Raw genomic sequence first — 23,991 nt, 5'->3', positions numbered from 1 at the left:
GCTATAATATTAACAGTGTATATTTCGAGTTGGTGGTGTTATAGTTTCTTTATACTTATGTTTTTTTACATTAAAAATCTATCTTCAATGAGCATGTAATTCTTTATCATCAGAAATTTAGGTTTTAAATTCCTGACCTAATATTTTTGAAAGGTTTTATTTTGACACTAGAGGCCTGGTGCACGGATTCGTGCACTGAGGGGGGGAGGGGGCGGGGAGTAGGGGGGGCCCTCCGCCTGGCCTGCGCCCTCTCACAGTCCGGAACTCCTCTTGCAGTCTGCAGTTCGGGGCTCTCGCAGTCCGGGACCCCTCACTCCTTACCACCCACCTGCAGTGGAGGTGGGAGAGGCTCCCAGACCTGCCGCTGCGCTTGCCAGCTGTGAGCCCAGCTTCTGGCTGAGAGGCACTCCCCCTGTGGGAGCACACTGACCACCAGGGGGCAGCTCCTGCATTGAGTGTCTGCCTCCTGGTGGTCAGTGTGCATCATAACAACTGGTCGTTCCACCATTCGGTCAATTTGCATATTAGGGTTTTATTATATAGGATTAGTCAGGACTGCGGGGTGAGAGAGTATCAAACTAGAGTCCAAAGATGTTTTACTGGTCATTTAATCTAATCTGTAAAATGGGGATAATTATATCTACTTCACAGGGCTATTGTGTGAATGAAATAAAAAATATAAAATTCCTTTGTAACTCTAAATCTTGATAAAGGTGTTAGGTGGTATCATAATGATGATAAAGTCCTATGGCCTAAAAGAGGTGGGAGAACCCTTAGGATAACATACCTTTGTACTGAGAAGCTTTAGGTTGAGAGAGGAGAGAGATCAAACTGTCAAGAGAAAAGTGAGAGCTTTTATCCCCCCAATACTTAAGGGAAACAATCACATGCCTGACCCCACTTCTCCTGTTCCTCTATATATCCCATAAATGCCTCAATGTTCCCCCTTCAGATTAAATCATCAGCTATCTCTTAAGCAGCCCATGCCAGAGGCAGCTTGTAGTGCATGGACCGGATCTAGTGTATTTTAAGGCAATGGCAGGGTTGTTTCACATTCCCTGCAGAGTGACAAGAAAACTGGTTTTGCTCAGTGGATAGAGCGTCAGCCTGCGGACTGAAGGGTACCAGGCTCGATTCCGGTCAAGGGCATGTACCTTCGTTGCGGGCACATCCCCAGTGAGGAGTGTGCAGGAGGCAGCTGATTGATGTTTCTCTCTCATCAATGTTTCTAACTCTCTATCCCTCTCCCTTCCTCTCTGTAAAAAATCAATAAAATATATTTTTTTAAAAAAAGAAATAAAAGAAAACCTATGTAGGCATGTGGCCAACTAGCCCCTGTCTAGTCTCAAAGCAGAAAAGGGCTATTCCCACTCTGGATGATTAGAGTTTGTTATGAAAAGATGACTTTTAACTGGGATCATTTGTATTGAGCTTTATCCTCTGCAAGGCTTTCTTAATATTTTGGGGTCTCCCACATTCTATGGAAATTAACATTTCAAACAAAGCAATGATTTTTTAAATTATTAAGAGGTACCAGCCCAGCTGGCGTGGTTCAGTGGTTAAGCGTCAACCTATGAACCAGGAGATCATGGTTTGATTCCCGGTCAGGGCCCATATCCAGTGCAGGAGGCAGCCGATCAATGATTCTCTCTCATCATTTATGTTTCTATTTCTCTCTCCCTTTCCCTCCCTCTCTGAAATCAATAAAAATATATATTTAAAATGAAGTAAAAAGTAATACAGACCTATGGTAATTTCACACAAGAGAAATGAAAATGTATGTTCACACAAAAACATGCACATGAACATTTATAGCTGCTTTATACATAAAACTGGAAATAAATGTTCTTTAACTGGTAAGTAGATAAACAACCTGTGAAATACCAATCTAATGGGATACTATCCAGCTATAAAAAGGAATGAGCTCTTGATAAACACAACAACATGGATAACTCTCAAATGCATTATGCTAACTAGGGAAACCAGATTCAAAAAGCTGCATATTGTATTATTCCAATATATAACATTCTGGAAAATGAAAACTATAGTGGAGAACAACTCAGTAGTATCCAGAAGAAGGGATGAGGGAGAGTTGACTGCAAAGAGACAGTGAGAGGGAATATTGGGGGGTTATGGCACTATTCTTGATTATGATGGTCATATGAATATGACATTTTATGTCAAAATGTATAGAATATAAGCCAAAAAGTGAATTTTACTACATAAAACTTAAAAATAAATGCATAAAAATGAAGTCACAAGCCTATGGTACATTCAAACAACACACAGGAATTCAGCAAAAAGTCTCCCTCTCAGATCTTTGTGGTGATAGAATAATGGTTCTGTATTTTGATGGCAGTGATGGTTATATAAATCTATGTGTGTGAAAAAATGACATAGAATTATACACACATTATACCAATATCAATTTCCTGCTTTTGGTATCTATATATATAAAAGCCGAGTGACCAAATGGTGCAACGACCAGAACAACCAGTGGCTATGATGCACACTGTAGCAGCCAACCAGCCTGACCTGGGCACTGATCAGCCCCACCCTCACCCCCCTCCCCCAGATCAGTCCCCAACACCCCAATTGGGGGCAGGGCTGGCTGACCAACCGCCCACTTCCCCTCCTCCGCTCTCCATCAGCCCGGCCCTATGGACCCCCATGGGGCGAGCCACTGGACCCCACCCATGCACAAATTCATGCACTGGGCCTCTAGTTATGCTATAGTTAAGATATAACCATTGGGGGAAACTGGGTAACGGATACTTGGAATCTCTGCTTCATCTTTGCAACTTGCTGTGTGTGTGTGTGTGTGTGTGTGTATGTGTGCACTTTAAGTATCTCTCAATCAACCTTCCAGACTCTAGTCCTGTTCCCCACTCCCCAGAGGTGAACATTACAAATTTCTTTTATACCCTCTGTATATTAAATCTAATATATATGTTTATGTGTACATATAAGTTTATACACAAATACTTTTAACACAAACAGTAGCATATTACACACATTGTTCTGCACCTTGCCATTTTTCAACTAACTCTTACTTTGGAGACTTTTCCATATCACAATCACATGGATCCATGTTCTTCTTTTTTCCTGCTGCATAGTATTCCATCACACAGTAGTATCATGACTTATTTCAACAGTTTCTCACTGATGGACATTCCAGTCTTAAGAAAGAATTGAATGTAAGTGATTTAGAAAATTTTAAACATGAAAGATCAGCTGGAGTTGAGACCAAACATAATGTTTTACAGATTCAAGACTTGCCTCCAGAATATATTTTTACCAGAAGGGGGAATGCTAGCAGGAGGAGAAGCAACTCGATGGGAAATTTCCCTGGCCAATGGGGAAGAAGAGGGGCCGGCAGGGAATTACTGCCGGGTAGGAGTTCGCTAAGGTGCTGCCTCCTGCTTAAGCAGGAGGCCCTGCTCCAAGCCAAGCTTTCGCTAGGCTGCAGTTCAGATATACCAGAGTGCGTCAGGGTTATGCACCGTGCAGTGATGCGTGGCCATTTCCAGCCTCCTGCTGGGACATCCTGCCCTGACAGGGTCCGAACCCCCACCGCCTCCAGCCCACGCGCGCAGGGAGCGTGCACGTGGTGACCTGCCTGGGACCGGTTCCAGGCGCTGGCTCCTCCTCCCTCAGGCTCTCGCTCTTCTTTCTGCAGTATCACGTGCAGCCGCGCCGGGTGCAGGATGGCGGCAGCGGCAGCTGCAGTGGGTGTCAGACTCCGAGACTGCTGCAGCCGGGGCGCTGTGCTCCTGCTCTTCTTCTCCCTGTCCCCTCGGCCCCCGGCCGCCGCCGCCTGGCTGCTGGGCCTAAGGCCCGAGGACACCGCTGGAGGCCGCGTGTCCCTGGAGGGGGGCACCCTCCGCGCGGCAGAAGGCACCAGCTTCCTCCTGCGTGTCTATTTCCAGCCCGGGCCCGCAGCCCCCGCGGCGCTGGTGCCCGTACCCACCCTTTCCTCGGGGGAGAACGGCACGGGCGACTTGGCTCCACGGCTCGTGTTTATCGAGGAGCCGCCGGGCGGGAGCGGCTTGGCGCCCAGCGCGGTCCCCACGCGTCCGCCGGGGCCGCAGCGCTGCCGCGAGCAGAGCGACTGGGCGTCGGACGTGGAGGTCCTGGGGCCCCTGCGCCCCGGAGGCGTGGCCGGATCGGCGCTGGTCCAGGTGCGAGTGCGAGAGCTGCGCAAGGGTGAAGCGGATAAGGGCGGCGCGGGCGGTGGCGGGGAACCTCTTCTCGCTGTGCGCCCTGGGGACGGACGCTCCTGGGACCACCACGGCGGCCGGCGGATTCCTGCTGCGCGTCCGCCCGCGGCTGTACGGCCCTTGACGAGGGCCTGCTGACCCCCGCGTGGCTGCGGGCGCTCGGGGCGCTCCTGCTGCTCGCCCTGTCCGCCCTGTTCAGCGGTCTGCGCCTGAGCCTGCTCTCGCTGGACCCCGTGGAGTTACGGGTGTTGCGGAACAGCGGCTCGGCCACCGAGCAGGAGCAGGCGCGCCGCGTGCAGGCGGTGCGCGGCCGGGGGACCCATCTGCTCTGCACGCTGCTCCTGGGCCAAGCCGGAGCCAACGCGGTCCTGGCCGGCTGGCTGTACACCTCGCTGCCGCCGGGCGTCGGGGATCCGGGGGAAGACTACGGCGAGGCGGGGATTCACTTCCCGTGGCTGCCGGCGCTGGTGTGCACCGGCGCCGTGTTCCTGGGCGCGGAGATCTGCCCCTATTCTGTGTGTTCGCGGCACGGGCTGGCCATCGCCTCGCACAGCGTGTGCCTGACCCGGCTCCTGATGGCGGCCGCTTTCCCGGTGTGTTACCCGCTGGGCCGCCTGCTGGACTGGGCGCTGCGCCAGGAGATCAGCACTTTCTACACGAGGGAAAAGCTGCTGGAGACGCTGCGGGCCGCGGACCCCTACAACGACCTGGTGAAAGAGGAGCTCAACATCATTCAGGGCGCCCTGGAGCTGCGCACCAAGGTGGTGGAGGAGGTGCTGACGCCTCTGGGCGATTGCTTCATGCTGCGCTCCGACGCCGTGCTGGACTTCTCCACGGTGTCCGAGATCCTGCGCAGCGGCTACACTCGCATCCCCGTGTACGAGGGCGATCAGCGGCACAACATTGTGGACATTCTGTTTGTCAAGGACTTGGCCTTCGTGGACCCCGATGACTGCACCCCACTCCTCACCGTCACCCGCTTCTACAACCGGCCCCTGCACTGCGTCTTCAATGATACTCGGCTGGACACGGTGCTGGAGGAGTTTAAGAAGGGTGAGCAGTGGTCTATCTCCTTTCTCAACTCCTACCACCTTCAAAAGTACTACCCTTTCATAAACGTGAGGCTTCAGGCACCCAAAGCACTTCTTCCGTGGTACCAAAAACTCAAGGGAGACCCCACCTCATGATGCACGGGCCCTTTTCATTTCACTTCTCCCTACCTTCCTTGCAGATGACTGAGCTCCAAGTCTCTTCTCCTTGGCTTGGCTCACAAGATGCCCCATATTTCTCATTCATTTCATTCCAGTATTTTTTCAGGGCCTATCATTTGCCAGGTGTATTGTGCAGGATGGACTTTGGAAATAGTCCTTGGAGGTCATTGCTTATAGCTTCCCACTCATTACTGGAGGAACCTTGACCAGTTCCCATAGCAAGCAGCCTTTGTTTTCAACTCCTCCCAGGGCTGGAAGCTCACTATTTCCAGGGCAAACTCAATCCACTGCTGGACAGCTCCGCTGCTGACAGTGTCTTGCATTGGAGTAGAAATTTATTTCTCCTAAGCTTCTCTCTGGGTCCTAGTTATAGCCTTTGAATCACATAGAGTAAACCCCAAACACCTTAGACATTCTTCCCCCCTATTGAATTTTCCATCAGCTATTCACTCCGCATATCAAGTACCCACGTTGGAATTAAAAATTGAGTAGGGCAATGAGGTCCTTGTACTTCTTGGAACTGTGGTCCCATGAGGTAGGATAGATCTGGACCTGAGGAAATACTCTGGTAAAGGGAACCACTAGAAAACTTGCATAACGACATGAAAAGAAAACTTGTATGTTTACTTCAGAGCAGTCGCCCCCACTCCTTGATGTCATGCTTATAACATGTTCACTGCATGTCTGGAGTTGGTCTTTGGTAACTGCCTTTTGGGGTTGAGTACAATTCACCCAAGAAACATCAGCCTGGGTACTTTGGTGTCAGTTGTCTTGGCATTCCACAGTTTTGCTGCTCCCCCTAGTTAGCTAGAGTTGACCCAGAAGGACCCTTGCTTGTTTTTCAAAATCAAATCCACCTTCAGGAGTCACCACTGAGAACATTCAGAAGATTATCTCACAGACCCTGAAAGCAATTCCAGAAATGATTTGAGAACAGTGACATAGTTAGAAAAAGGTAGAGCCTTCTAGATCAGCGGTTCTCAACCTGTGGGTCGCGACCCCTTTGGCAGTCCAACGACCCTTTCACAGGGGTCGCCTAAAACCATCCTGCATATCAGATATTTACATTACGATTCATAACAGTAGCAACATTACAGTTATGAAGTAGCAACGAAAATAATTTTATGGTTGGGTCACAACATGAGGAACTGTATTTAAAGGGCCAGAAGGTTGAGAACCACTGTTCTAGATTCTAGAACACGGGTGGGCAAACTTTTTGACTCGAGGGCCACAATGGGTTCTTAAACTGGACCGGAGGGCCGGAACAAAAGCATGGATGGAGTGTTTGTGTGAACTAATATAAATTCAAAGTAAACATCATTACATAAAAGGGTACGGTCTTTTTTATTTTTTAGTTTTATTCATTTCAAACGGGCCGGATCCGGCCCGAGGGCCGTAGTTTGCCCACGGCTGTTCTAGAATGACTATTTTGAAGGAGGCACTCATCTATACATATGAGTTGGCATGTTTATTACAAACTAAGCTAAATAAAAATACTAATTCCCTGACTTTAGAATCAGGTTTCAAATGTAGCTTCCCTGTGACTAGCAGGAATCTCATTTGACTATGTGTGTTTTAATTTGTTTGTCAAAAATTCAGTTTCATTGCCTTATCATCACAGGTACTCTCTAGCTCTTTGCATAGAGATGTACCTGGGGTCTTCCTTCTGCTACCAAGGGGAAAAGAAGTCAAAAAGCTGTTTACTTTGTGTTGGTATCATGAGAAGGGAGGAAGTGGGTGTGTGTGTGTGTGTGTGTGTGTGTGTGTGTGTGTGTGTGTGTATAGCAGCTGTTTTAGCCCAATTTAGGCTACTGTCTCACCTTCTTCTGTCTGTCTCCCCCCAGTTTTTCCATAATTCATTCCCACTGCACTCTGGGGTTCATCCATCCACTCAGAATTATTCTTCCACTTTGTGTGCCCTACAAAAGGGAGTCTGGATCTGGGCATAAAAGCTGTGAAAATCTGTATAAGTTTGTTAAGGATGTCATAACAAAATACTGCACATTGGGGGGCTTAAACAACAGAAATTTATTTTCTCACAGTTCTGGATGCTGGTAATCTAAGATCAAGGTTTGGTTTCCTCTGAGGCCTCCCTGCTTGGCTTGCAGATGGCCACCTTCTCACTGTGTTCTTATCCCTGGAGTCTCTCTCTGTGTTCTAATCTCCTCTTTTTGTAAGGAGACCAGGCAGATTGTATTAGTACTCAGCCTATCAGCCTCAGTTTAACTTAGCCACTTCTTACATGTGATACTTAGGATAGAGTGCAGTTTAAGAGTGTCCCATTGTCATGTGCTTCGAGAAGACATTTTCAATGAAACTCCTGTGAACTCATTGATTCATTTATTTAGTATTTATTGAGTATCTGCATAGTGTTAAGCAATAGGGGAGACAGTAAGACTGCCCTCAGAAAGTTAGTCTACAAGGGTATGCAGTGTTAGAATGAGGACAGCCTTCAGAAGCAGGAATTGTGTCTTACGAACCTGTATATCCCTGGCACCTGGCACAGTGCCTTGCACAGAGTAGGCTACTCAAAAAAGTCGCTATTGATCTGAAATGAGTCCTGTTGCGGGATTTCTACATCTGGTCTGAAAAGGGCTTGTTAGTGTTCTAGCAGTTAGTTTGCAAATTAGGTAGCTCACAAAAGAGAAGCAGGCCATTACAGTGAACACCGCGCCAAGGAAGATATGTCCACGTCCCTTCAGAGCCTGGCTCTTTCCTCAAAGTGTGGCCCATGAACCAGCAGCATGGACCTTGCCTGGGAGCTTTTGGAAAGGCAGAATTACATGCCCCACTCTAAATCCACAGCATAAAAGTCTGCATTTAACAAGCCCTCAGCTGACTCATGTGTACATTAAAGTTTGAGAAGCATTGCCTTTGGAGAACCCTTATTAATGGTGATTGATAGATTTACTTAGGATAGACTAAATACAAGGAATAATTATCAAGGTGGGTGTTCTGTGGCTCCAAGCTATAGAATACAGTGCTAATTTCTACAAGAGTTATGTTTGCACCATAGGGTAGGAGAGGAAAGCCGAGTTGGACTGCTCTTTTTTTTTTTAAACTTTTAAAAATAACTTTTTAAGTCCGTCATAAAAACCCTTCCATTTCCCTCACTTCTTGGCATCTCAAGTTACTTCACTACCTACACAAACCCCTTAGGAGATAGGAGAAGAAAATGATAATATTTTAATAGGAGCAACAGTTGCCATTAATTGAGCGACAACTCTGCCAGGCACCATGCCAAGCCCTTTACATACTCAGAACAACCCTCCAGGGTTGGTATTATTAACTCCATTTTACAGATGAAGAAACTAAAGCTCAGGTTAATTATATGACTTATTCGATTTCCCATAGCTAATAACTGACTGGACTGTGATTTGAACTAGGTCTATAGGGCCCCAAAGCCTATTCTATGTCCCACTACCTCAGTCTTACTCCCCCTACCATCCCAGAACTCCTGCCCCCACAGGGTTCAAAGCGGCCTTTTTAGCTCTGACTTGTTGCCTATGGCTGATTCACCTCTAGTTTCTGCAGGTGAGAAATGTAGCTTTTATAATAATTATTATTATTAACATGCATATTGCATTTGACAAAACATTTCTACCTACCTTTTCTTCTCTGATCTTAAAACAACTCTGCAGGTGTAACTGAGAACCCTAAAACTGCCTGTGATCATCACTCAGCTTTTATACTTCGAGGCCCATATGCAAATCCAGTTCAGATGACTCTTTTTTTGTTTACTGTTTAAGGTATTACAAATAGTAGTACATATGTCTCCTTTTTTCACCCCATTGACCTCCCCCTCCCCCAGCCTCCCCTACCTCCCTCAGATGACTCTTTCTTATTCATATGGGATTTTACCTCTATAGTTCTGATGATCCCAGGTCTTTAGAAAATGGAGAAAGGGAAAATGGTCTTTCCAGCTGGCATGCTAGCTTTACAAAAGGGAACAATATTTCTCCCCAGTGGACTGTGAGTTCCTTGAGGTCAGAGAATGAATCTTATTTACTTTGTATTCTCAGGATAAGCACAGCAGTCACCATGGCTAGGGGATGAATACACATTTATTGAATAAGTGGTTTTAAATAGCTAACTTCTATATTGCTGTGTTTGAGTGAGGTAAACCCTGAGTTCAGAAAAATTAGTGTTGTTTGTTCCATTAACCATAACCAATCTTTCCTCTTCCCCTTGCTGGGTTCTTTACCCCAATGACTGGCACCACTGTCCCTCTAGTCTTCCAGGCTTGCAAACCTCTCCTTCACCACCCACCTTCATCCTACTAATCACTGTCTTGTCTGCTCCTGCTTCCATAACAAATCATCATACACTGGGTGGCTCAAACAACAGAAATTTATTTTTTCACAGTTCTGTAGGCTAGAAGTCCAAGATCAAGGTTCAAGCTGATTTGTTTTCTGATAAAAGCCTCTTCCTGTTTACAGAGGGCCACCTTCTCACTAGTCCTCACATGACCTTTCCTGAGTGCATGCTCAGACAGAGAGAGGGAGAGAAAGAAAGACAGAGGGAGGGAAAGAGAGAGAGAAAAGAACAGAAAACACACTCTGGTTTCTCCTCCTCTTCCTATAAGGACACCTTACTGTTGGATTAGGGCTCCCCACTTATGATCACCTTTAACTTATTCAGTTCCTTAGAGGCCGCACTGGGGTCTTAGGATTTCAAGGTGTGAATTTGAGGAGGAGCAACGTATGAATTTATGGACATTTAGTCCATAGCAATCACCAAAGTCTGCAAAAAGTTTACCAATATTTCACCCAAATTATTTCTTATATGTATACATAATTTAGTCCACTGTTTCTTTCACTTGGGTTATTCATTGATTTTATTCAACACATAGTTACCATGTACCTGTTGTGTAGGCACAATAGAAAACACCAGCAATATGGTTCCGGTCTGCATGGAGTTTTCATTCTAATGCAAGAGACAGAAATTAAATAAGTGAGATAGTGATTAGGAGCATAAGCTTTGGTGCTAAACTGCCCAGGTTGCATCCTAACCTTGGACAAGTTTCTTAACAGTTTGTCTCTTTTGTTAGCTGTAAAATTAGGATAATAATAGTATTTATTCATAGGCCTGTTTGAAATAGTAAGACAATATTGCATTATAGTGCTTATTTAGTAACTTTCATATAATAAATGTTAGCTATGATTATTCAATATAAACACAAATCTACTACTCATTTGTGCAAATGCCCCCTAAGAGGTTTTGCTGCTTCCAGTTTTTGTCTGCCTCAAATGTATCCTCTCCAGTGCCACTAAAATAATCTCCGGTGATGTCATCCCCTGCTTTAAACTCTTCTGCACTCCCCACCCCCTGCAGGATGAAGTCCAAGCTGTGCCCTCATCAACTGCTCCCTGCTCAGCCCTCTGTCCTCATCACTCACCACTCCCTGCCTCAGCTGTGTGCTCCAGCACCATTAAACTTGTGGCCATACTATGCTATTTCTTGTCTTTGCCCCTTTGCTTAAGCTGTACTCTTTGTCAGGAATATGAATTGCCTGGCTGACCCCTACTCCAGTTCCTCCTCTAACACTCAGCACACCGGCCACCTCCTCTGTGAAGCTTCTCCTATAAACCCCATATTGCTGGTATTGAACGAACAGGCCCTATTGTCCATATTTAATGATTTGTGCTACCAACACATATAATGAGCAGCTGGAGAGCAAAGAGTCTTTGTAGCTGTAGCACCCTAACAGTGGATATGACACATAGTAAGTTTTCAATAAATGTTTGTTGAATGAATGACTGAAGGACTTGAATATAATGGAAGGGATCTGCAGAGCTCTAGTAAATGAATTAATTATCCCAGCCCCATCATCTGGGACTATGCCGCAGGACAAAGTCAAATTGTATGTTATTTATTTTTAAAATTTTTATGTGTTGATTTGAGAGAGAGAGGAAGGGAGGGAGGGAGAGAGAAAGAGAGAGAGAAACATCCACACAGACAGTAAGTGCTCAATAACATTTTCATTGAGAAGTAATCTGGTTGAAAAGTCAGTGTTTTGCTTAGGACTCCAAATTCTTACATGAGCTATTTTATCAGGAAGAGTATCCATCCCATTGTTTAATTCTTTAAAAAGCTGCCAAAACATTAGTGCTACATTTTGTGTCTTTCATAAAAGAAAATCAAAAGTTACTTTCACTCAAAGTTATATTTCACTGGTATAATTAGATGTAATGTGCTTTAAAATACGTTAAACGTTGCTAAATAATAATTAGTAATATTTAGGATGATATGCTAATCTTCTAAACAATAGTTAGAGCAAACAGTAAACAAAGTCTAGTCCATCATGTACAGGGAAGAAGAAAGAAAGGACATTAGCAAAAGTAAAAGTAATTAATTATACAAGGTATAATATATTTCTTTAAAATTTTTCATTATGATTATTATAATATTGTTCCACAATAATTTTTTTCTCAGCCTGACAAAAGAAACACCAGGTGACAATAGAATCTAAGCTGGAAGGGGCATTGAAAAACCTGAGAGAAAATCTAATTCACTCGTTTTTTTTAGATCTAGTTATCTTTTCCAGGGTATAATAGCCTTTATTGTCAGGCTTTCTTTTTATCTAATATAAATCCCACAGGCTGCAGTTCAATTCAATTTCCTCTTTTTTATCATCCTTTGTGAGTCCTCTTTTATTTGAAGAATATAGTACCTCACCTCAATTCCATTTTTTAACAACCAAATACATTTGGTTATCTTTCTAGCTCCCTGAAAGCATTTGGATGTCTCACAGGAGGCGGTCTGTGGATTCTCCTAATATGAATTCTCTTAAACTGGTTTACCTCTGGACCCACATTTGGGACCCCTGGACCTTCAATAACAACTCTCAGTTCTCTTTATTTTCTGCTGTCTGTTCCTTTCCAGATTGAGATTTTTCTCAATTCATTTCTTCCTTCCTTTCCTTCTTCCTTCCTTTCTTCCTTCTTTTTTCATATGACATTATTCTATGTCAAGCCTCCTGCCCTTCTGGTGCTTACAGTTGAGTAGGGATATATACAATAGCCAATAAATAATTACAAACAGTGACAAGTGATTTGAAGAAAAAGCATAGGGATCTATGAGAGCATATAATAGGGGCCCTGGTTCTGTGGGTAAGGATAGACTCCCGCTCCTCGAGTGCTATTTGGGCTGAGTCCCCCAGGATGGTGAGGAGCGTGCCAGAAGAAGAGCTCAGGGGAAGGGAGCAGACATGCCAAGGCTTGAGGAGCAAGGGCCAGTCTGGGTGCCATGCGAGGCTCCTGGGCCATTTAACATCCATGAGGAAAAACGCCACCTTCTCCAACCAACTCTCCCTCGACCTCTAGTGACTGCCAGCATTATCTGAGCAATTGAATGCAGTAAGAATCACTGAGTGCAGGGTTACCAGGGCTCTGGGAGATGCATGTGGATACAAATATGGAAAAGGCCCTGTCCCCCAGGAGCATGAAAGGAGGAAGGGCCCTGATGGAAATGATACAAAGCACCGTGGAGGGCAGGCAAGGGCATCCAGACAACATCTGCGGGAGAAGGGAGAAATAATTCCCTGGGAGGATCTGGGAAGTGGAAAGAGAGGGACTTTGGTAAGCAGTTTTAATGGAAAGGGGCATTCCAGCTGAGGCAGGAGCTTGAGCTAGAAAAATGAAGGCAGGGAGGGAGCCAAGGCTACATTTGAGTGCTGGCAAAGCAAAGATCATATGCTGCTTTTCTTGCAGTAAAATGGGGGACTAGGTAGAATGAGGGATTTGTCAAACATCATTTGTTTCCTCCAAATGCTGAAAATGTATCTCTTCACCATTTTTGGTGGTGATATTTCTAAAAGGTTTTATACCCATTTCTGCCTTTCGGAACAAAGGATCCTAAATGTAACTTAATCTTTCCGTGATGACACAGGAGCATGGTCATGAGAATGTAGTAATTTTGTGCAGTATTATAAAGCAGTTCTCTGTCTACTTTTTTATTTTTTTCTGTCTGCTGGCTATCAGCTGCTGGTTCTCTTCGAGCCGGCCTCAAGCAAATCCCTGCCCCACTCAGCACAAAACCACTCTTTCTGAGCCTATTTGAGAACTCTATTTAACTGAGAAACCAAGTAAATACACATGTTGGGAATCGTGTGCCTGGTATACAATACACTTGAATAAATATTTGTTGAATAAATGATTAATTAGGCTTTGACTAGGAGTTGGGGTACAGAGTTGGTATACAAACCTGGGATAGTTCCTTCTGGGACCAGAGTCAAAGCCGTGCAAAGTCAGACCTCCAGATAATGGGTCGTTACACTGCTATTTTTATAGTGTTGCTTAGCAAGCCAAACTGCCAATCGGCTTAGTTTCTAGTGACTAACAACTATTTTTTCATGCGCCAGTGATGCTGGTTACCATGGTGCTCTGGGTGACACAGTTGGCTTTTTTATAATTGCCTTTCAGTGGCTTAAGAAATTTTTTTGTGATAAATGGGTTGATTACTCTATTTCCAATGAATTGGAGCAGGATAATTACTACACAGGACAGCCTCTCTCACTCCTTATTTTTAAACTAGTAACTAGAGAAAGGGACTTTTGTTTTTCCAAATCAAGGTGGTTGCTGTATGACTGGTAGGGTAACATTTTTGTCTTTCTCTTTCTGATTTGATAGAAAATGATTTTATTTGATTGTTGTTTTTTTTAAATACCAGCATGTGTTAAGGTAGCTTTTTCTCATCTGATTCCAGTGGAATTCTTCAATATTAAAATATAAACTTTAGGACTTCACAGACCTTTGTAAACACAGAAGCTGTAATTATTGGCACTGTTAAAATTCTGACATATCATATATCATCACAGAGAAGTATCCTCTAAAAAGCCAAACTGTTTTTGCAGTCCAGGACTTTTTCAACTTATTAAAGTACTAGAGGCCCTGTGCACGAAATTTGTGCACGGGTGGGGTCCATAGGTCTGGCTGTCGATCAGGGCTGACCGGGGTCAGACAGATCGGGGCCTGTGGCCAGGGGGAGGGACGGGGGCGGGGGAGGGAGGGACTGCGGGAGGTTGGCCACCAGCCCCAGGAGGGAGCTGGCCCTCGGTGGGGTCAGGAGAAGAGGCGAAGGTTACCAGGCTGGGTGCGGAAGGAACAGCCAATGCCACCGTTGAGCACCTCTCCCCCTCCTCCTTCCCTCAACACTGCGCCACCACCGTGGCAGGAGGGCACTGATTGGGGCCTGCCAGCTGGGGGGAGGGACAGGGTACAGGAGGTTGGCTGCTGGCCCCATAGAGGGAACCGGCCCTCGTCCCCCTGAGAAAGGGGCCGTGTCTGCCTTCACCCACCCCCAGTTCCCCATCCCAGCCCGGGGCCCAGCCCGGGGCCCAACCCGGATCAGGCAATTGGGGCCTGCTGGCTGGGGGAAGGAACCACGGGAGGTTGGCCAGCTGGGGAGGTTGGCTACGGGAGTGCACTGACCACCAGGGGGCAGCTCCTGTGTTGAGCATCTACCCCCTGGTGGTCAGTGCACATCATAGCGACCAGTCGTTCTGGTTGTTTCAGTCATTCCGGTCGTTTGGTCATAACAGTCACTTAGGCTTTTATATATACAGATAGAATTATAGAGCCAGAAAAGGCACCTTGGGGAACATCTGGTCCCATCCTTTCATTTTAAGGTGGAGAAAACTAAGGCACAGAAAAGACTAATAAAAATAGCCATGATAAGCTCTTGAGTTGCAAAGCCTTTACACTGGCAAAGATCTTTCCAAAACAGTAGCTCATTTGCTAACCATGCATGTGAAGTCAGTAGAATTTATCCCTTTTTTGTATATGAGGCACCTGGGATCTGGAGACACAAGTGTCCTGCTCAATGTTAGTGACTGAGGCAGAACCAGAAGCCACATCTGTGACTTGCCACCTCTGACAGTGGAGCCACAGAGAGATGTAGACACCTGGGCTCAGATCCCAGCTCCTCCTTTTACTAGCTGTATGATTGGGGCAGGTTCCTGTACCACTTCGAATGAGGCTTATCTTCCTTCTTCCTAAAATGAGAATAAAGGTACTACATTGTAAGTTTACTGCAAAGGCTAAAGATAATGCCTGTAGAGCCCTCAGGACACTCCACCATGTGCTTCTTACTTCACTGGTCTAGTTACATGAATAGTATCTAGTTAGACATTTTGTATAGCCAGTGCGATCCAGCCCATGTAAAAGTCACTGTATAGAATAAACAAAACTGAGAACTGTTTACTTTGGATAGGGCCCAGGAACCAAAATTGAGTTCTGGCAATATCCTTACATTTCTTTTATCCTGTCATCAGTTAGCATTAGGTTTCTTCACCCATCATTCTGCCCTTCCGCAGGCATCCCAGGCAAATAAAAAAACAAAACACAAAAACATCAGATCAATGAAAGCCTTCAAAGCAATCCACTAAAATGAAATGCCAGGCAAAATACTGGAAGGGTTGGACCAGAAGGCAAAAGTATGGTGAAGAGGTGGGACTGTGACTCCTTTCCCCTTCCCCGTTCAAAGCCCTCCACCTCCCTCGCTAATTCACTAGTGAGGTGCTGGGCAATAGCTCTGTATAGTACTTTCCTCCAGGCTCAGGGCCTTTACATAATAAGTTTCATTGCTTTTAAATACATCCAAGATAGGAAACCTGAGATTTGGCCTGAAATGTGGAGTCTGCAAGGTGTGTTGGGAAGAGCAAGGCTGTGGAGTCAGACAGACTTGGTTGTGTTTCCTGGTTTTGCTACTTAACTCTGGGCCTGGGGCAAGTCACTTTATTTTTCTGAGTCTCAGTTTTCTTGTTCACAGATCAGTAATAACAATCCCCATTTTGCAAAGATATGATGAATATATGCACCCAGTGAACACTGGCAATCACCACTATGGCAAACACTGGAAAATGGGGTGAATGTTAACCTGTGCTCTCAGGTCAGCTTGGGTTAGATCAGAGACAGTATGGAGATCACTGGAGAAGCTGTAGGTGGTCTTCACGTAAATGAGAACCTTCGAGTGGGTTTTGTCTGGCTTACTTCTCGCAGGGACCAGCCTAGTTTGACCACACCCCCTCGGCTGTCCCAGAATTAAGTACTCTGTGGACAACTAAGACCAGCCCTGTTTACCTTTCAATGTATCTTTCTCATTCTGAGGTTGGTTCATGGCCTGAGAATGTCTCCATTAGCCAAAGCTTAGCCAGATTCTGGGGTCATCGTGGTGATTTTTAAGCAGGGGATCCTGGTTATGGGTAGTTGAAGCTGGAGAGAGACAAACTGGCCTCAGGGGCAGCCTCTAAGACCAGTTCTGAGTCCGAGAGGCCTGGGGTTAAAGTACCCATTTTTGGTTAGTATGCCTTGAAGTTTTCCACAAACCCCAGCTAGGATGGGTCCTGTTTAATTCCCTGAATTCAGATATTGGCTCTACCATTTATTAGCTAAGTATCCTCAAACCAGTTATTTTTTGAATGGCAAATGAGCACAGTACATTTTGATAGAGTGGTGGACAAGAAAGCAAGATATATACCAAAAACCACAGAGGCCTTTAATGGCAACAAGAAGACTTCAGAAATGATCCTCCCTGGTAACTGGAAGATGTTACTGAGATGGGGAATAACCTCATAAATGACTAGGATGGACTAGAGCTGGAAAAAAACAAAAAGGAGGATTGCTTAGGATATCAGAACAGTCAGCCAGGATGCAGTGAGGAAGCAGAAATTAAGGACTACATAAACTTGCAATTGGAAGAGGGTAAAAATCTGAGACTTCATTACCTTGTGGATGCTCCTTCTCAGTATGCTTTGTTAATTCCTCCTACATCATATTCATAGATATGTCCCCAGCACTTGGAGCAGGGCCTCTCTATATCAGATGCTCAAATATCTGTTGCATTAAAGTTGCATTTCTGTGACCTCTAAATGTTGGAATTCTCCAGGACTCAAAAGAGGATCTCTTTGTCTATTCTCACTCCCTTGGTTATTTCGTTCATTCTACCAAAGATATTGCCAACTTGAGACTTGTATGTCCAACTGCTACGTGATATCTCCACTTGGAGGTCTAAAAGGCATCTCAACCTTAAGCCTGTCCAAAACTGAGCTTCTGCTCTCTTTGCCAAACTTACTTCTCACACAATATTCCCAAACTCTGTAAATTGCAGTTCCATTCTTGCAGTTGTTCAGGCCCAAAGTTCTCTTTCTTTCCCCACAGTCAGTCCCTCACGTAGGCTCTGCTTTCAGCAGATGCAGAGAATCTGTCTACATCTCACCACCTCACTGCCGCCATCCCAGTCCAAGCCGCCATCCCAGTCCAAGCTCTCACTTAGATGTGTGCCAGAGTTTCCTGTGAGGTCTCTCTGCTTCACCTTTGCCCACTTTGTGTCCATTCTTAACATAATTGCTAGAGTGATCCTTTTAAAACGTAAGTCAGATCATGTCACCAATTTTGCCAAAAAACAAACTTAAAAAGGCACAAAACTCTATAATGGCTTTATTTCACTCAGAGTGAGAGCCAACGTCCTTACAAAGCCCGTTCAGGGCTGATCATAGCTGCACATACCCCACCCCTTACATGCCTGACCTTGGCTCTTACCGCTGTCTTCTCCCACGCTCTGCAATCACCCGGTTGCCATTCCTTAAGCACATCAGTTACAATTCCAACTCTCACGGCCTTTGCATTTTGTTCTACTGCCAAGATATCCCCCAGATATCCACAGGGCTCCCTACCTCACCGCCTTCAGATCTTTATTCAAATATCACCTTCTCAGGGAGTTCATCCCCGGCCTCCCCTACCTAAAATTGTAACACCTACTAGCTCACTCCCACACACTCCCTCATCCCCCTTCCCTGCTGTGCTTTTCCTCTTTAGCACTGCGCAATAGATTTTATCTGGCTTGTTCTCTCTCACCCCCATTTACTAGAATGTAAGCTGCAGAGGAACATTACTTTGTCCATTGTGTTCATTGCTGTATTTCTAACGCCTAGAAAAGTGCTTGGCACATAGTAGGCATTCAATAAGTTCTGTTGAAAGAATGAAGAAAATACAAATTGGAAGAATGTGAGGATTTCTTCTAAATAGGAGCAAATGAAAAGAAGGTTAAAAATGACTCCTAGGTTTTGACTCTGGGTGACTAGAAAGTTGATGGTGCCACTTATTATAGCAAAGAGGGAGGAAGAGCTGGAATGATGGGGCTTGAAGATCATGTGTTCCTGTTTGGATAAATGATTCTGATGAGACCAGGGGACAGCTCAGGCAAAAATGTCTAAAACAGGATGAGAGTTCAAAATAGACACTGATATTAAGATACCAATTTAGTTCTCAGGAAAGAGGTAATGGTGATACAAAGTGATGGGCTCTGCTGGGATCGTTAACAGAGAGGGGAAAGAAGAACAGAGGATCAAGGACTGGAGTAGAGGTTCTTTTTTTAATATAGTTTTATTGATTTCGGAGAGGAAGGAAGGAGAGAGAGATAGAAACATAAATGATGAGAGAGAATCATTGGTTGGCTGCCTGCAGCACTCTCCACACTGGGGATTGAGCCCACAACTCAGGCATGTGCCCTGACAGGGAATTGAACCGTGACCTCCTGCTTCATAGGTCAACGCTCACTCAGGCCCACCAGGCTGGAGCGGAGGTTCTTAACTACAAATGCCCACTGGAGTCTCCAGAAGAATTTTTAAACATCCCAATGCCTGGACTATGCTGGGACTGAGGCTGAACTTCTGCATCCGTCACAAGCTCCCAGGTGATACCAGTTCCTCTGGTAGCAAGTGTCAAGCGCAGTGCCTCTCAAACTTTAGCGTGTCTACGAATCACTTGGGATATCATTAAAACAGCTATCTGGGCCCCACCTCACCACCCAAGATCCTGATTCTGTAGGTCAGGGGTGGACCCAAGAATCTGCATGTTGAACAGAGGCCCAGGTGATATTCAATGCTGCTCCTCCAAGGAATACACTTCGAGTGGTAGAAGGTCACCAAGACCAAGGTACAAAAGAATAGGCATTCAATACTTTCTACCAAATGAATAAAAGATGCTGCAGGGACACCAGGGAGAATAAAAAAACAAACCACTGTATTTTACAAGGTGAAGGTCATAAGTGAAGCAGAAACCATAAAACCATAAAATGGTCTCTGCTTTCCTTAATTCTATATTTCTAAGCAATATGTTTACTTCCAAGCTTCTGTATTTTATCTTGGGAACACTTTACCAAAGTACTGTAGCTATTTTTGAAAGAGAGGGGAAGCAAATCAATTATTTGCTTTTTTTGTTCAAAGCATAAGAAGTATACTAATAGGGTCCTTGGAAGCTCTTCTCTGTGGACGTGCCTAAACCATTTAGAGGCTATATTTATTAAAGACACGTCAGAAGATACTTATTTAAGTACCAAAATGCAGTTGTGATGTTTCTGCCACTCTCTAACTTTCTGTCTCTTTAAAGCAAGGTTTCCAACATCAGTATTATTGACATTCCTTGTTATGAGGCTTCCCCGGCCTCCACTCACTAGATATCAGTAGCATCCCCCACCCCAAATTGTCTCCAGACATTGCCAAATATCCTTGGGGGACAAAGTCAGCCCCAGTTGAAAACCACTGCTTTAAAAGCATCTGCAAACCTAGTCGCCCTTCTAAGAAATCTGACCTGTAGTTTGGGTAGTGAGATAGAACACCCTTTGGATTCTTGGGGCAACAGAAAAGACTAGTTTGACTTTCAGTAGTAGGAAATTTTATTGACCTCAGGCACAGCAAGAGCCTAATAGATAGTGTAGTACCTCAAGCTTGTCTTAAAGGAGATTGATACAAAAACTACAAGAAACCCCTTTCCAAGCTCAGTATTAAACAGTCAACCACCATTCTCTTTCCCATGTCAACAAAATACCTTAACCACCACATCATATGAGAGAGCATTCATCAGCTTGCCCTGCAGCTACTCTTTGAGGAGGTTCTTTTCTGTCTTTTCAGGAGTACTTAGCATCTTGTGACTTACACCAAGGTTACCAAAAGGACCAGGATTTAATAGACAGCTCAGTGCTTGTTTCTCTTCCTCATTAATAGGTCATCTGACACCTAACCAGAGTACCACAGAACCTCCCCATAAACCAGTGGTTTTCAAACTTTAGCCTGCATCAGAACCAGCTGTAAAGCTTATTAATGGACGGAACCCTCTGAGATTCTGATTTACTAGGTCTGGGGTGGGGCCTGAGAATTTGCATTTCTAACTAAGTTCTCGAGAGATGCTTGACAAATTGTGAAGTTCTGTATAAATTTTAATGATTTCATCATTTTTAGCCTAAATTAATTACCAGGCATCCTGCTTTTCTAGTAAGTTGGAAGGAAACTGAAGTTAATGAACTAATAGTTGTGAGAGGCACTTGAAAAATTCTGCTAGTTTACACAGGGACAGCTCAACCAGAAAGAGCATGGTTCCCTTAGAAGGGCAGAGGAGGGGAATAGTCAAAATTTAAGCCCCATCCTCATCAATATTTGTTGCTTATTGGCCAGTTGTATATCTTCTTGGATAAATCTTTATTTGCATCCTTCACTCACTTTTTTATTGAGTTGTATTTTTATTAGTTTTAAATTTTCTTTAGCATATTCTGGATACAAGCTCCCTATCGGATATATGATTTGCAAATATTTTCTCCCATTCTATAAGTTGTCTTTCACTTTCTTTTGATGGTGCCCCTTTTTAATTTTGATGAAGTCCTGTTTGTACATATTTGTTCCTTTGGTTACTTACACTTTTGATGTCTTATCTAAAAAACCATTTCCCACTCCAAGTCACAAAGATTGACTCCTATGTTTTTCTCTGAGTTTTATAGTTTTCACTCTTACATTTAGGCATTTGGTCCATTTCAAATTAATGTTTGTGTGTAGTGTGGCATAGGCATCCAACTTTATTCTTTTGCATGTAGATATCCAGTTATCATCCATTATTTATGGAGTTCTCTCTCTATGCCAGGTGCTATTCTAGATTCTGGGAAAACAGAGATAAGTAGAACATAGCTGTTGCCTCATAGTGGGGGAGATCATGCATAAGTAGAGAACAGCAACATGGTGAAATAATGTGTGTATGATGCTTAGTACTGTGCCTGGCCCCTAAAGTGTGTATAGCAAATAGTAGCTGCTACTATGATCATAATATCTATTAATGTACTTATAAATTTCAGTTAAAGAGGTATGTTCAAAGTGCTGTGGCAGGAGGGAATGACTAACTTATCCATGTCTCAAGACTGGCTTCACTTCGGGCCATCCCCATCACTTCTGGGGCCCAGGAAGAGGAGGGCTACAGGAAGACAAGTCTCTCAAAGGCCAACCTTTTTGAGAAAGGAAGGACCTCAGGAACAGGTGCCATGGAAACATCTGGTTTCCTTGTCCCTGTGAATGTCAGCTCAGAACAGGGTTATGTGATTGCTGATTCCTGTTCCAGTCTGTACCCAAGAAAGAATGACTTCTTCATGTGTTTGTAGATCTCTACAGGCACTTGAGGGAATCGTGAAGGCTGATTATGGATTATATAATGTTTCTAAATAGATTATATAAGTACGTTGTCTTGATATTACATAATTAGGATTTAAACTCTCTATTCCCTGGTAATCATATAGTGTATCCTCAAATTTATCTTCTAAAGTATAGAGCAATGGGAGATTTTTCACATGGAAGATATGGTATTTTGTGTGAAACATCATAAAATGTTATTTTATTTAATCCCATCATATGAATTGATCTCTTAGTGGCAGGAAGTATGGCTGTGTTATATATATTTTGGGCTCCACAATAAAAAGTTATCCAATTATAGAAAGTAATCTTAAGAAATCACTTTTTCAAGTCTTTCCATTATAGTAGTTATTTTTTTGTCATCTGCTAGTACATGTTAGCAGAAAAGTGTGAACAGGTGCCATACGTGTAAGAACACTGTGTTGGGGTGAAAAAACTTTTAATTAAGCACATTCTAATAATCAGTATACCCTAAGTTAAACTACAAAGCCCTTCAGTCCAGTTGGATAGGATAGTTGTTTCAAAGAAGGATAATTTTAGAACCACTGAGTCAGAGTTTATTTTTTTTTTAAATATATTTTTATTGATTTCAGAGAGGAAGGAAGAGGGAGAGAGAGATAGAAACATCCATGATGAGAGAGAATCATGGATCGGCTCTGTGTTGGGGTGAAAAAACTTTAAATTAAGCACATTCTAATAATCAGTATACCCTAAGTTAAACTACAAAACCCTCCAGTCCAGTTGGATAGGATAGTTGTTTCAAAGAAGGATAATTTTAGAACCACTGAGTCAGAGTTTAAATTTTAATTTAAACAAATTATATTTTATCAAAAAGTAAAGGTTTTAGTGTCTGGTCTTAACATCATATATTATATCCACTATGGATTTTTATTCCATCTTAGCTCAGGTCATCAGAAATTTGCTGGCTGCCTGTTATATGGGAGGTAACCTATCTAAGTCTAATGTCCTGAAGGAGCTGATGATCTGAGGAAGATAAATAGTCCAGTAGAGGTCACACACATTGCTAGTAATAAGAAGGAGCAACTTGTATGACAAATGCTCTAACAGAGTTATCAGGGCTTAGAAACACGGGCAAGGAGAGGTTGGTTCAGATTCAGAATGGGGAATATCCGGGAGAGCTTTCTTGAGGAGCTGGCATGTGAGCTGAAACTTGAAGGACTAGTGGAGCTGGAATGGGAGAAGGAAACTGTGAGTGAAGACTTCAAAAGTGGAGATGGAGGCAGTTGAGGAAGTAGAGGTAACCTGGAATATAGAATGAGTAGGAGATATAGGAAGATAGGGAAGAGCCGCATTTTACACTCTTGATAATACCCAACTCATGAGTCTAGCTTTGCTGTTCCCAACTAGGGAGCCAAGGGAGGTTTTTGAGCAGGGCAGGGGCATGATCAGATCAGTTTGGGAGTAAGTCAAAGGATGGGTTAAATGTGGAGAAGAAATTATAAACCATTATTGAAAGAAATGCCATCTTTTCCATTAAAAATTCCAATAGGTAGCTTTCTTGTGATTAGAAGTATTTGACACAGAAGTTCATGTATTTAAATTGTAGTGGTTAATTATGCCTCCAGCAAGCTGACTACTCCTCTTATCTGATAGCAATGACCAAACATAAGCTTATAAAAAGTAACACTGATAAAGCATGAACTTCCTTTTTCTTTTTTTTTTTTTTGCAAGAATAACATCCTAGTCAGTACCCTACATTTTCTTCTGAAATGTCTCTTAGACAAGGAAAAGAGCCACCCAGATTTTCATTTTAGAAACAGGACAAGGAAATGTGTTTATCAGCAGATGAAAACAAACCAAGGTGAAGGAAGATTGTACGTAAGACTCATTCCCTAGGTTAGGATTGAACTCAATTACCTGGATTTGCAATCCAGCTCTGCCATTTATGAGTGACTGTGTAACGTTAGGCATCTTACGTAACCATTCTGTGCCTCAGTTCTTTCCTCTGTAAAATGGGGATAATAATAGTATTCATCTTGAGGGTTGTTAGGAGGATCAAATGAATCAATATATAGAAAGTTCTCTGAACAATGCCTGGTATGTAGTTAGAGCTCAATAAATGTTAACTATTATTATTCAGTTGTTGGACAATAAA

The 23,991-nt window shown here is 43.8% G+C and overlaps 1 protein-coding gene across 1 annotated transcript in view; it reads left to right on the top strand.

Annotated features, from left to right (window-relative positions):
* The first annotated feature begins 3,641 nt into the window (after positions 1–3,641).
* The window catches only part of CNNM1 (cyclin and CBS domain divalent metal cation transport mediator 1), a 51,359-nt gene continuing 31,009 nt past the window's right edge, over positions 3,642–23,991 (top strand). Inside the window, 3 exon segments of the mRNA XM_023754850.1 lie at positions 3,642–4,294; positions 4,296–4,341; positions 4,343–5,273. Of these exon segments, the coding sequence (XP_023610618.1) occupies positions 3,708–4,294; positions 4,296–4,341; positions 4,343–5,273 (1,564 nt within the window). The 5' untranslated portion in view covers positions 3,642–3,707.

The sequence above is a fragment of the Myotis lucifugus genome, unplaced genomic scaffold, assembly GCF_000147115.1.
Source record: "Myotis lucifugus unplaced genomic scaffold, Myoluc2.0 scaffold_66, whole genome shotgun sequence".
Taxonomy (NCBI): Eukaryota; Metazoa; Chordata; class Mammalia; order Chiroptera; family Vespertilionidae; genus Myotis; species Myotis lucifugus.
The sequence above is the reverse complement of the archived record's forward strand: the minus strand, read 5'-3'. Positions and strand labels throughout refer to the sequence as shown.